The sequence below is a fragment of the Mytilus galloprovincialis genome, chromosome 1 (genome assembly GCF_965363235.1).
Source record: "Mytilus galloprovincialis chromosome 1, xbMytGall1.hap1.1, whole genome shotgun sequence".
In the NCBI taxonomy this organism is placed as follows: Eukaryota; Metazoa; Mollusca; class Bivalvia; order Mytilida; family Mytilidae; genus Mytilus; species Mytilus galloprovincialis.
The window spans coordinates 104,007,289-104,022,583 of NC_134838.1; the positions used below are offsets into that span (position 1 = coordinate 104,007,289).

At 32.3% G+C, this 15,295-nt stretch overlaps 2 protein-coding genes across 3 annotated transcripts in view; one reads left to right on the forward strand and one right to left on the reverse strand.

Annotated features, from left to right (window-relative positions):
• LOC143048153 (synapsin-like) overlaps window positions 1-7,374 on the forward strand; it is a 104,569-nt gene extending 97,195 nt beyond the window's left edge. For both annotated transcript variants that reach the window (XM_076221666.1, XM_076221657.1), the window contains exons 13-14: window positions 1,831-2,166; window positions 3,720-7,374. In XM_076221666.1, coding sequence (XP_076077781.1) covers window positions 1,831-2,166; window positions 3,720-3,855 — 472 coding nt within the window. In that variant the 3' untranslated portion in view covers window positions 3,856-7,374. The remainder of the gene's footprint in view (window positions 1-1,830; window positions 2,167-3,719) is intronic.
• A 6,596-nt stretch (window positions 7,375-13,970) lies between these two features.
• Window positions 13,971-15,223, reverse strand: LOC143048218 (ADP-ribosylation factor-like protein 6). Its single transcript, XM_076221773.1, has one exon. It carries the CDS (start codon window positions 14,940-14,942, stop codon window positions 14,364-14,366), a length of 579 nt encoding a protein of 192 aa, XP_076077888.1. The 5' UTR covers window positions 14,943-15,223; the 3' UTR covers window positions 13,971-14,363.
• Window positions 15,224-15,295: the final 72 nt, after the last annotated feature.

Below are 15,295 nucleotides of genomic sequence, written 5' to 3' on the forward strand. Positions count from 1 at the left end.
CAAAACACAACATAGATATCTAAACACTGAGCAACGCAAACCCCACAAAACACAACATAGATATCTAAACACTGAGCAACGCAAACCCCATAAAACACAACATAGATATCTAAACACTGAGCAACGCAAACCCCACAAAACACAACATAGATATCTAAATACTGAGCAACGCAAACCCCACAAAAAAACACATCATAGATATCTAAACACTGAGCAACGCAAACCCCACAAAACACAACATAGATATCTAAATACTGAGCAACGCAAACCCCACAAAAAAACACATCATAGATATCTAAACACTGAGCAACGCAAACCCCACAAAACACAACATAGATATCTAAACACTGAGCAACGCAAACCCCACAAAACACAACATAGATATCTAAACACTGAGCAATGCAAACCCCACAAAAAACACATCATAGATATCTAAACACTAAGCAACGCAAACCCCTCAAAACACAACATAGATATCTGAACACTGAGCAACGCAAACCCCACAAAACACAACATAGATATCTAAACACTGAGCAACGCAAACCCCACAAAAAACACATCATAGATATCTAAACACTGAGCAACGCAAACCCCACAAAAAACACATCATAGATATCTAAACACTGAGCAATGCAAACCCCTCAAAACACAAAATAGATATCTAAACACTGAGCAATGCAAACCCCATAAAACACAACATAGATATCTAAACACTGAGCAACGCAAACCCCACAAAACACAACATAGATATCTAAATACTGAGCAACGCAAACCCCACAAAAAAACACATCATAGATATCTAAACACTGAGCAACGCAAACCCCACAAAACACAACATAGATATCTAAACACTGAGCAACGCAAACCCCACAAAACACAACATAGATATCTAAACACTGAGCAATGCAAACCCCACAAAAAACACATCATAGATATCTAAACACTAAGCAACGCAAACCCCTCAAAACACAACATAGATATCTAAACACTGAGCAACGCAAACCCCACAAAACACAACATAGATATCTAAACACTGAGCAACGCAAACCCCACAAAAAACACATCATAGATATCTAAACACTGAGCAACGCAAACCCTACAAAAAACACATCATAGATATCTAAACACTGAGCAATGCAAACCCCTCAAAACACAACATAGATATCTAAACACTGAGCAACGCAAACCCCCACAAAACACAACATAGATATCTAAACACTGAGCAACGCAAACCCCACAAAACACAACATAGATATCTAAACACTGAGCAACGCAAACCCCACAAAACACAACATAGATATCTAAACACTGAGCAACGCAAACCCCACAAAACACAACATAGATATCTAAACACTGAGCCACGCAAACCCCACAAAAAACCGGTGTGATATCAGGTGCACTGTGTCATGTGCTCATGTAAGCACAAAACCTGGTAATATGTCTAATTTGTAGTGCAACTTATATAGTTGGACACAAATGAAAGTGTGGTATCAACATTGAAACAGATTTCAAAATAATGGTAACAGTTTAAAATCATAGTACAACATTGATTCTGGATTAAGTTTTAGTGTTAAATGACACAGTATTCTTGTTTATAATTTATAAAAACTGTTACCTCAGGAGTTATGTCTCTTGATAAATTCAAAATATATGTTACCAGTCTATTCAATTTCAATTTTTAGGCCAAAAACCACTGGAAACTCAAACCATTTCTTATTTGTTACAAACCTTTATGAAGCCTATACAGTGGATGTATTTTTTATCTTTGCTTACAATATCTTCATCGTAAATAATCTGTCAATATAACAACAACATTTGTCTGCATTTTAGTCGAACCATAAGTTTACATTATGGAATGAATGGCTCTAAGAATGAACCAGTCAACCCACCAGCAAGGCCCCCTCAACCTCAGCAAGGTCAACCAATTCCACAACAGAGTCATGGCCAGCAAAGGCCACAGCAAGGGCAGCCAATACCCAGACAACAAAGTCAACAGAGCAATGTTCAAGGTCAACAACATCAACCATCTGCTCAGATGCAGCGTCAAACAAGCCAAACACAACAAAGCTCAATCCAAGGTCATCCAGTTCAACACGGTGCACCCGTGAACCAAAGACCACAACATCCACAACAAAGGCAACAACAACAACAGAATAGAACTGATGGGTTTGTATTATTACTTGATTATATCTAACTTAGTATTTATGTAGGACTCAGAACCGCAATGGCACTCCTAACTGCGATGGTTAACACTCTGAAGTGCGATGGTCTGTCTGTGACATTGAGTATACAAGCAAAATAGACATGAGATGTTTAAATGAAACAGGATCTTTAAAGGAACAACCATTTAACTTCTAGTGATATTTGTCTGAGTCATAACATTTTATTTCACGCAATGTGCTAACATTTTTTTAGTTTTTTGACACTTTCCATTAAAATAACCATGAGAAGAAATAACAAAATTAAGGTACTGGGAAATTCTTGGATTCAAAATATATTTTTTGTCAGTCGTTCCTTTAGTTTTGACAACTGTAGTTTGCTAGCCTCCTATTGGGTAAATCTTTTAACTTCTGTTCAGGTCAAATAAAAAGATTTGATGTATTATTTAATCTAATTTCAAATATGCCAATTTTCCGATTAGCACACATAAGAATGGGTTCAGAAAATATGATGTTCAATTTAGTTGAGGATGGTAAATCAGGATGTACACGTAGTGACCAGTCATATTAATATTGGCCTAACATGTTGTAGACAATTCTCATAGTAGCCACAAGAAAATAAGACTAGAGCGACCGTGTTATTACAAACCAGGATTTATCTCGGAAATAAAGCAACATTATATCAACTTGATATAACAAAACATTGCTAATACTAGCATTTTTTTTTTTTTTATCAAGTTGTCCACATGAAATCTTGTGACACTTACTTAACAATAAATCAAAATTAATATAAAGATAAAATTTTAATATATTTTATTTATAGTGCAAAACGTTTGGGACGTAATTACAAAACACTGGTTCACCCATTTCCTGATCAAGTTTATCTTTCATGCACTTTACTCCCCATGAATTGCCTCCACATGTAATGCAAAAAACTATCCGGGACTTGAAATGTTGGTTACTTTCTTTTTCCCTCCCTTTCCTTAGTTAGGATGAAACCTTCATCTACAACCCTATCATCATGCTTTTGAATCCATGTTGTATTTGAAAGCGTCACACTATTTAAACGTCATGCAAAACCATCGCACCTCAGCCCACAGACCATCGTTCTTCGGCGTGGACCATCGCACTTCAGCGTCCCCATCGCACCTCCGAGTCCTACAGATATGTACTGTAACATCTAGACTAACACTTTAAAAGAGAGGAGAAAAATACCAAAGGGACATTCAAACTCATGAGAAACTGATAACACCATGGCAAGAAAAGATTAGATTGAAATTATCGCTCCTTGTTGTGCATAAGGAGATTAAGAACAATAAAATCCCTGAAAAAAATGCTGATTTCATTTTACAATGTACAAAACTGCATACATTATCTCTGTCAAAAATAGATTGTAAAAATACAAAATCAGAAAACTGACATCTCTATTGATTTTTGACTTAAATACAAATTTCTGGTAAGCCTTGTGTTTTTGTAATTTCCTTTTATTTTATACAAACTGACATTATCTATTATAATTAACCCTTAGTTAATTCTAGGTAAACTGACCTTTTTTTACAGAGGACCACCAGGAGCACGTCCCCCACCGATTGGTGTTGGAGCACCAACTTTAGGCAAATCAACAGATTTTCCAGAAGGAGAAGACACCATGAAGAACCTTAGAAAAACATTTGCAGGAATATTTGGAGACATGTAGATTTTGTTTTGATATATAAACACTGACCAATTATTTTATTCTGTAATTATTTGTTTATGATAAGCAAAAGCACCATCTAAAATTAATTATGCTAGACTATATTGTGTTTATAATGAAGCAGCAATTTAAGGGATGTAACCAGTAATTTTATAAAAATATATTATATATACAAGGAAAAAGTTACAACTAGATATGTTATTTAAATGAAGAACTCTTTTATTATCCTTTTGTATGAATTTGTCAAGCATTGATTATTAAGGCAGCATGGAGAAAAACTATTGAAAGATGTGTGGGCTGTTCCATTTAAGCATAAATGATTATTATGAAAGACACTGAATAAAAGGGCATACTCCTTTAATCATCTTTTTATTCACCTTGATCAAAGGATGAAATGTTAACTTTTGCTAACCGTTGTTATCTTTATACTCAATACATCAAATTTTACGATCAGTTAAAAGTGATTTTACCTACAGATCAAACCAATGGTGTAACACATTTTGTGCTGGTGTACAATCAATAAATTGTAATATCCTTGAAGTACTTTTGATCCTAAAGTTATAAATTATGTGTGATGAAAAATTAGATAGGGCCAATACTGATAACACTGTTGTTTTAAGGAGCCTACTGAGAACTACAAAGACAAAAAATCTGCCACTTGAAAGGTCTGTCATTATCTTAATTGTCAATTTAGAAAAAAAAAAAAAAAAATCTATATTTATGGTTACCGCATATCATTTGTTATGTTGAAGAATTTTTATTTTTCAAAAAATATTGATTCTGTATTGAATCTTGTCATTTTATACATGATTATTTTTATTTTTAAAGCAAGTTGGAAGTCTGTAGAATCCTGAGGTCAGTGATTCAAGTCCCACTTGTCACCAAAATAATGTTGTTGTTTTTTGCGCATGGTTATTGACTTCAAAGTACATTTTAAATTACAGTATAGACAAACTTAACTCATACCCCAGATTTATGACTTGTTATTGTCTAATTGATTCTAAAGTATCTAGTTTTTACACCATTTCTAGTTCACCTCGGACAAAGAGCCATGTGAACTATTGTCATCACTAGACATCTATCATCTTTTTAAGCTCATTCTCCTCTGAAACTACTGAGTCAAAAGTTATCAAATTTTTCATTCATGATCTTTGCTGAATCTAGTTTCAAATTTGTATCCTTGGATTAAATCCATTACCAAACATGGCTGCTGTTGCTATAAATAGAACATATGATTAAAACTGCAGCTTTTGGATTATATCTCAAACATAAAAACATTTTAAACAAAATTGACGCATGTAAAAGTTATAAACATATCTAGGTATAAATACCTTAAAATGTTTAGTAACAAACATAGATAGAAGAGGGACGAAAGATACCAAAGGGACAGTCAAACTCATAAATCCAAAACAACTGACAACGCCATGGCTAAAACCGAAAAAGACAAACAAACAACAGCACACACGACACAACATAGAAAACCAAAGAATAAACAACACAAACCCCACCAAAAAACTAGGGGTGATCTCGGGTGCTCCGGAAGGGGAAGCAGATCCTGCTCCACATGTGGCACCGGACGGAAGGAACGACATGCAAAGTAAGTTCTATACATAAGGCAACATTAGTTGACACCTTAAAAAGAAGTTAATGCCTCTTGTTCTTAAATATTTTTTTGTGGAATTTGGTAGGTTTGACCTAGAGTGAAGTATTTTCTAATACACAGAATAATTTGATTGGTCAGTTGAAATTGGTGCTGACCAATACTCTGCTGCAATACATTTCCATTAAATCCCACCATTTTTGTAAATTTTTCACAAAGTGTAGTATAGAACTATGTGTTTAATTGTTTAGAATGCCAATTTGTAATATAATCATCAGAGATACTCATAATCAGCCTACTAGTAAGAAGAAATAAGATGTGTTCATTATATAAAAGTGTTGATATGTCATTATTACTTTAAATGTAAACTGTATATTAGGGATCAAGGCCTCCTCGCATGTTTATTTTATTAAATGCATGTTGATTTTAATATAAAATTCCACATTATAGTGTTATGTTATGTAGTGAAATGTTTGGAACATAGTTTTCAAGTATAGTGATATCAGTTTGTTTAGTTAAACATTTATTGTGTTTAACTAATTAGTCACTTATTCACACCACCACCAAATTTTAGACAGACATATAACCATTATGTATTCATATTTAACTACTATAAACAAATATAATAAAAAAATATCTGTAGGGTTCTTAGACTTAAGCTAACTATGTTACTGTTTAGGATTCATGTGAGGAGAGTTGAAGTGGATTAGGAAAAAATGTTTTTATTTTTATTATTGGTTGTATTTTGTTGATTTTTATGTCTAATAATGTTACTACAGAATAAGTAAAGATCTAAAAAAAAATTGTTGTTTATGATTGAGATAATCTTTTTACATTCCTAGTCAACGTGTTAAAATAACATGAACTGTTATACAGGTGTACATTTTCATAACTGTAGATCTCAGATTTATAGGATTTTTTGTGATTTTACATTGTTTTTTATGCTTTATATATGTTAAGTTTTTTTTAATTATTTTATTTATTAACTGTTATTGTTGATGCATTGTTTGTAATGTTATTTATTTACTCTATTTAATATTAATATTTTATTGTATTTCTATTCCAAACGAGCGCAGAATTTTCTATTTATTGCAAAACTATTTATATACATACCATACATAATGGCAGAATTGTCTTTTTGAAATTATCTGCTGGTCAAATAATGCAGACATTATCAGACAAATAAACTTAACTAAGATGCAATTAAGATTAAAAAATGTTGAAACCATTTAAAAAATTAAAATGTAATTCTTTAGGGAGAGTAAGGTCACAAATTTATATTGCAACTTCTTGAGTTCCAGAAATTATTGAAAATACAACTTTATTTTCTTTAGAAGTTTACCAGAAGTCTGTCATAAACCAAAAATTCATTAAAGCATGAACAAACAATTGCTCGAACTAAGTACTATTCATGACAACTGCAAAACTGACTTATATCAAACATGTTCTAGCTCACTGGTATATAGATGTAATGTATAGTCCATTTAAATCATGTGTTTATGTATGTCAGAGAGATGATTTCCCTTTTTCAATGTTTGTATGTAGTTTTTTTATTTCATTCATCTAATAAGTTGTTATTTAAAAATGACTGTCAATAAAACGTATGAATATCATTTGAAGATCTGAATCAGAATATTTCACTGTACATTTATCAACCATTTGTAACAACACTATGAAATATTGCTCATAATTTCATCAAAATAGTTGCATGTCTGTTCACTTGTAAAAAATGACTACTATATAGGTTAATGTTATATATATATGTGAGAACTTTGCCTAATAGGGAGGACTATCTAGAATGTGATATTTTGTTGTTTGTCAGCTTGTTTTTGTTATAAGACATTTTATCATTAGAAAGTGCAATATAGTAGTATTTACAGATGCATCAGTCAAATAAAGAAATAAAGGATTCAAAATCTCTAGTTTTTGTTTTTATTTTAGTGGTAAATGAAAAAAAGTATACTTTTTATGATTGAAAAATATGGTAGGGTAGATTTTATAGAAACCTTTTTCATGAAATGATGGTCTGAAGATCTTTATTTAATTTGAACACTTTTCTGTTTTTTGTTCTAAAATAGGAAAAATAGTGAACATTAACACATGATATGTAGCTCATATATCTGTATTTTACAATAAATAGATTGATTGATTATTGGTGCTCATTGTTGAAGACCGTCTAGTGACCAATAGTAGGTTATTTCTGTGTCATTTGGTCACTTGTTGAGAGCTTATAGTACCAGAGAAACAGATCAAAACCACAAAATCGTTACATTGACCAATGAACCATTAAAATGTGGTCAAGGTTAGATGAACCCGGCCACACAGACATGTATGCGTACAATTATTACATACACTTAATAAAATTAACCTAATAGCTGAGGAATAGGCTAAAATTGGCCAATGAACCATCAAAATGAGGTTAAGATTAGAAGAAACTTGTCAGACAGACATGTACACCTTACAATCATTCCAAACACCAAATACAAGAACCATTTTGCTTGTATTATCTGAGTAATGAACCAAACAACAAAAGCTAAACATTTTCCAATGAACCTTGAATTGAGGTCAAGGTCAAATTGAACCTGCCAGTTTATAGGGTATGAGAGATGTATCACTGGTTAATGTAATCAGTTCAAGGTCAGGTGACCCTACCTGTAGGACATGTAGACATTGCAAGTAATCTATATATACCAATAAATGAGAATTTCATTGACAAAAACACTCTTTTTCAAGCATTTACTGAAATGATGTCAAGGACAATGAACATGACAGACAGAAACTTTGTAACATAAAATATCTGTAAACAAGGTATGACACATTCAGGTCTTCTACCTTCTGAAATACAAAGCTTAATACAAATGGTGTACACTGTCTCACTTTCTAGACAAAAAACAAACAGTATAGATTAAACTTGTCTTTTAAGGAAAATACCTCCTTATTCAGCCATTTTGAACATTTCTGCCTTAGTCTTATTTTCTCATCGTTTACAAGTTAATAGACGAATACATTTAACCAATATTGATTTAGAGCCTGGTTAATTGGCAGAAGGTAGATTTAGACACATTATTTTCAGGCCCATAGCCAGGAATTTCCAAAGGGGGGTTCGTTGGCCTCAAAAACTCGACTTTAACAGTCACAATTCGAACAGAACGTTGACTTTAACAGTCATTATTTGTTTTCAAGGCTGGCTACGGGTATGATTTTTAACAAGGTACCCTGAGGTCAAATTTGAATCTATAATATATTTGGCCATTAAAGAGGAGAACATTTTTGGTAAAAGTTAATGGATGATAGATGGATTACAAATGCCAAGTGATGACAATAGCCCACCATGGCCATCAAAAATGCAGATCTATGTAACATTGATGTTACACCTATCACTGTAGAAGCAGCATTGCCATACTTGTAATCTTAAAATGAGGAAATGATAAGGGTCAATTCCAACTCTCAAAGTGAAATCTAAATAAAGACTAGAGAAAAGTGATGCCCCCCACACTCCACTCTGAAGTAACTGTATTATAACAAAGTCAATGTAGGACTTTCTTTGACATATTATTGTGTCTGGGAGACACAATTGACGCCCCTGCAGATGAAAAGTGTTATTAGTTGAGCATTGGAGCACTTAAACCCCAAAAATGACAAAGTTTATACTATCTCCCAAAAGAGGAAATATCAATAAAAAGGAAAAACCCTGACCACATGCACACCTTCAATATATGTACAAAGAGCCAGCAAAGTTAAAACTTCCTAGCAATCAAACCTAGCTCGTGTTTAATATTTGAAGAGTAAATATGTAGAATTATAATATCAAAAGGGAATCTTCTTAGCATTCGAACTATAGGAGAAGTTATCTGGAAACAATCCTTTTGTGCAAGTAAATACTAAAAAAATGACAAAAGTTCAAATAAATGTATCTCCCCAAAGAGCAAATATTAACTAGATTTGCCATTGCAAGCAATAGCAGATGTCACCCTTCAACCCATTGACACTAAGCGGCAGCCATTTCAAAAAAATTATCAGTGAATGCACATACATATATGCATGGCTATACATCTTTCTGTAAATTTTCAGTACATTCAGAGCATTTTAAAAAATTTCACATTTTTGCAGTGTCCATGGCAACGGAAGCCATTTTGAAAATTTCAAAGCCAAAAGTTTCATCTATACTTGCCAGTTAACAATAATATCAAGATATACTAAGTTCAAAGCATTTTGAAAATTTGTGACATTTTTGCAGTTTCCATGGCAATGGTGGCCATTTTGGAAATTCCAAAGACAAAAGTCTCATCTATACAAGATACATTAAGTTCAAAGCATTTTGAAAATTTTTGACATTTTTGCAGTTTTCATGGCAACAGTGGCCATTTTGGAAATTCCAAAGACAAAAGTCTCATCCAGACTTGCCAGTCATCAATCATATAAAGTTTCATAAAGCAGTAGGTCCGGTAAGGACCGATTTTGGCCTCAAATTTCAGGTTCATCTTATGAAAGATTTTGACCACTTTTTAAACACTTTTAAGTGTCTATTTCATTTGAATCAATTTATTTATGTGAAAGATTTTGACTGATTTAGTCATTAAAAACAACCCGATTTAAGCTCAAATATGAAAAATCTACCAAATATGCCGAAAAATGTCACTTTTCAGATGATTTTTGTCAAAAATGAAAGAGGCCGCATCTGTGTTCATCCTCAACCTTTATATATGTTATGTATTATCATAAAATACAACTTACATTTCAATATTAAGGATGAACACGAATGCGGCCACTTTCGTTTCACACGAAAACTGTCTAAAATTTAACTAAAATGCTAGAATTGTGAAGATTTCAGTAATTTAGCATGACTTAATGGTACTAGTACCCGATATATATGTGCATTGTATTGTCAAACAGCCCCTATTTATGTAGCAGAAGCATTCTACAGTCCAATAAATAACTAAAAGTTTACATTTTAACAATTTTGTAAAACTGCTTTTTTGGGGCCAAAAAGGGTTCTACTGAACCTACTCCTTTTGGAGCATTTTGAAATTTTTGAATTTTTTGTTGGTTCCTATGGTAACAAAGACCATTCCGAAAAATTAATAGCAGATACCACATTGGTACATGGGAGGGAACATACCATCAAAGTTTCAATGGATTTGACCTACCATTTTAAGAAAGTAAATGCCACTTTAAGGTTTTTGGAGCATTTTGACCTGTTTTGCATTGTTTCCATGGTAACGGAAGACATTTTCAAAATTCCAACGCCAGATTCCACATCTACCAATGTTGCTCATCATTACAGTGGAGATTTAATTTGGAGCATTTTGATATTTTTGAAAGTTTTGGTGTAGTTTCCATGGCAACATAGTAGTTCCAATGATTGCCAAAATCATACCAAAACCAGTATATAGCGGGCACCTACATTGTATCAAAACATAATGATTCTTAGTTTAAGGTGGTACCCAACACTTTCACTAAAATTAATTTGGCTCGTTTAATTTTCATAAAATTAAAGTACTTACTTTGACCCTTTAACAAAAACATAAAAATTTCTAAAAATTTGAACCAACCGTTTTATCAAAAAATAACACTGGTTATATAGCAGTTTGACAAACACCAGTTTTGATCATTAAGAAGCTTAATATTCCTTTTACAACACAACATAATTAAAACGTTTAGCTAACTTTACAGAGTTATCTCCCTGTAGTGTTAGGTACCACCTTAAGCATATCCAAATAATCCACCAAAACCAAAAAGTGGAATTTTTCACATTTGTTGTTTCCATGGAAACGGAAGCCATGTTTTATGTTCTTAAGACCTACTGCAACCCGAAATTTTGTGTTCCTGAATCCTCATTATAGTTAACTTTCATTAAGATTGGTTCCATCGGCTCCGAGAAAACTGCTGGACAAAATAGGTGGAAGAATATATAATAATAATACAAAAAAAGAAACAGAGGAAAAGCAATATGTCATCCGACATTGTTGATCGGGAGACATAATAAAAATCAAAACCCTGAACACATGCACATCTTCAATATATGTACCAACAGACAGCAGAGTGAAAACTTACTATGATTCAAACTATTGAAGATCACACAATTTAGTCTTAGATATGACCTTTTTTTAAGGTCATACAAATTTTGACCCAGAAATTAATAAACCAAACACAACTACTGGATTTGACGTAATAAAGACACTTTATGATTATAGGTCACTTGCTACAGGAGAACTGAAATTGAATGTTTAACTTAAGAAACTAGATTTAAATAAGAAAAAAATGTGTTTCAGAATCCTTTTGAATAAATTTAAAACTCGAAACCACTGAACCATGAAATATGACCATTTGACCTTCATCATACAGCAACAGATCAGCCTTTTCAAATCATTTGCCTGCTTTAATATTATAAATCTGTATGTCCATCAATGTCTGAGCATTTACTGTGAATATCCAGGTGTATGCAGACTCGTAATATCATAAATTTCCTGGTTTAACTTTGTTATGTGGACAACTATAAATGATCATGGATTTCGAAAGTAGGTCAAGGTGGGGGACAAAGTTAAACTAGAAAACTTAGAGGGGAAGGGGTTAATTTGTAAAGTTATTTTTTTTTGTAATTTAATAAATTTTGGTTACTAAAAATTACCCTGGATATCAGGGAATGTGTCAACCTGTTTTTAGGGAAAAAAAGGAGGATTTGTCAATGACAATTGATATGACCAAAGCAATATTTTTATATACATGTATATGACATAGTGCTTTCTTGTTTTTAAAGAACTGATTTTGTTTTTAATTGTGTTTATTGTTTTAAATATTTCATATATATATGTTTTACACACTTTTTCTTGTTTAACAATTTGTTTTAATGATTGATTACAGATGTAAATATATGTCCTTTTTATAGTATTAAACTAGTATGTTTTAAATGAATCCATTTTATAGAAATTGCCTGTTTATGTTAAGTAAGTGCCCTAAAATTGTTGTCCATCGCGCTTAATGTGCCCTCTGAGCTAACAATTACCCTGCCCTTTTTAAAAGCTGTAGGAAACACTAAGTTTTCTTCAAGTTCATGGCCATCTAGATCTACATTTTTTGCAAAAGGATCCGCCTATGATATACATTGTACTTGTATAACATTTCAAAGGTTTAGTGTTGAAGGCTGTACTTTGACCATTAATTGTTTACTTTGTACACATTGTGAGAGTTGTCACATTGGCACTCATACCACATCTTCTTTATATTTTGATGTATTTACATTATACCTCAAACCCATATTTTTTTTAACGTGTTTCTAAAGGATCTTTTCTGTTGAAATGTTTCCCATAATTATTCAAATCATATGAACCTGATGTTCATGATCTTAAATTAATTTGTGTCAATTAACATCAGTTTTCATAAGTCTCTGTGGCTGATTGATGAGTCCATGTTAATGAAAGCTTATTAACCATCAATGTTTGATGAAACATCTAATTCAAAAGTCTTTTTTCAAATTACCAACTTTGCTTCCAATGTTAGAATTTTGGGCAATGGGAAACAACTCCTGCTTTATAGAAAAAACTATTTTCCAGCTTAAACAATGCACAACTAGGGAAAGGGCTCTAACTGAACAAGGAGAAGAGCTAAAATCATGAAAGTCAAACTTGACCTGTAACTTGTCATGATAAAACAATACACCAAATAACAAATTAATATCTTCAAGCATGAAGAAAAAAGTCTGGAAAACTGATTTGCCGGACTGACAAATGGACAAACGGACAGAGTGCAAACCTAAAGTCGGTAGGGGACTGGGAAACGGCTGATGCCCCCTATAACATATAATGGTATAAAGGGACATACATTTTGTAACTCAAGAATTGTAGAAGTGACACTTCCCAAATTTGTACTTGATCTGAGTTTTGAGGTAATTAGCATTGTGTATACATTTTTTACATATTTAGTTAATTAGGCAAACTAAAGTTACAGACTGAAATGAAAAATCAAACAATTTTTCCATTTGTAAAGTGGCATACATGTACAGTTACTCTATAACAGTTAAAGTATCGCTACCAAAATTCAACCTTGATCTTTGTTTTGTGGTAATTTAGCATTGTGCATAAGTTCCATAACATTTAGTTATAAGGCAAACTAAAAAAAAGGTACGGAAATGTCATTATGAAAAATTCAGTATTTTTTTCATTTGCAGAGGGACATACATATGCATGTAACTCTAGAATGGTAAAAGTGATGTAACCAAAATTTAAACCTGATCTGTGTTTTGTGGTAATAAGCATTGTGCATAAGTTTTAAGACATTTGGTTGAGGCAAACTAAAGTTAGAGAAAGGAAACCAATTTTTGGACGTACAGATTGCGATTGACAAGGGTAAAACCTAGCAAATTATAAAATTGAAAACAAAGTCGTAAGTTTGAATCAGAATTATTCTTGATATTTTTTTGTATCATTTCAATGTAAATTTATTATTTACACTACCATGACTACATGTACATGTACAGTATATAAAATTAAACATATATATAAGAAAAAAATGTATACATAAGTCAGTGTTAGTGTTATTTTTTTATCAAATGAAATGTACTGACACATAACAACAATTTTAAAAAGGTGTGAAGGAGCCTGTACTAATAAACATACATGTAATAACAAGATGAATATTAATTAAATAATTTCAAGAAAACATAACTTTTACACTATATTGAATTTTCACTGTAACAGTGTAATACTTTCTTGAATTATTATTTGTCATTTTCGTCCATCAGAAAGAATACAAAAGTCAAGAATTCAGTAAAATATATATCATTGTATATACATGTAACACCAAGTTAAGCTGTATTTTACATTTGATTATGATTTCTTTAACTTTGAATATGTACCAAATGTACATATCTCAAATTACTAAAATAACAGCTATCGTTCCTATCAATAAGTGTTAATCATTTGCCTCCATCTATAATATCCCGAAGTTGGTCACTTATCCATTCTACGCCTTCCATAAGACCTTCCCCTGTTAAAGCATTACTTGCACATATATGCCATGGTTTGTTTTTCATGTTTTCTATTTGTTCTAACTGAAGCAAACTAGAAACTTTAACACTTGAAATTGCTTCACGTACATCCATCTTATTGGCAAAGAAAAGAACCGGAATTCTTCTATTAGTAATTTTTGGATGATTTAGAAGTTGATCCAATTCTTCTTTTGCAACAACCATTCTAAGCTTGTCGCTACTGTCTATCACAAATATAATGCCTTGACATTCTGTGTAGTAATGCTCCCATAGATTTCTGTATCTGCCTTGGCCTGACATATCGAATGCTGTAATTGACAAGGCGCTACTTGTAAATTTTTCAACTGTGAAACCGATTGTTGGCACAATGTCGTGAGATTTTGTTTCCTTCGGTTTAAGATGATTAATGATTGTTGTTTTACCACTGTTATCAAGTCCAACGACAATAACATTTGCATCTTTCTTTTTCAAACCAAGCCATTTTGCGAGTTTGTCAAAAAATCCCATCTTTAAGTTTATAGTACTAATACAATTTAATTACTGTTATGAGTAGAGTCCGTGTGTACGAGTTTCAACCAGTTCTTTGCAAGATTTTGATTTTTGTCAGTGTTATTTTTCCATTTTAAAGCGAATCAGCTCATATCTGAAGGTTCTTGCTTCTTTGACAATTAATTAGTTCATATAAATGGATACAAATACTTGATCAAGGTGTGAAATTCAGGTAAAACTGCAAAAACGTGTAGCCGCTTCCTGTTACCACTGTAAACAACTATTTCCCGTCAAGCAACGGTGATTTTTCTAAATCTTTCGAACGTTTGAAAGAACGTTTTCTCACATCTATTTATCCATGAAGCTTAAAA

Excerpts from the sequence above, each read along its gene's own strand:
- LOC143048218 (XM_076221773.1), bottom strand. The coding sequence starts at position 14,942 with ATGGGATTTTTTGACAAACTCGCAAAATGGCTTGGTTTGAAAAAGAAA.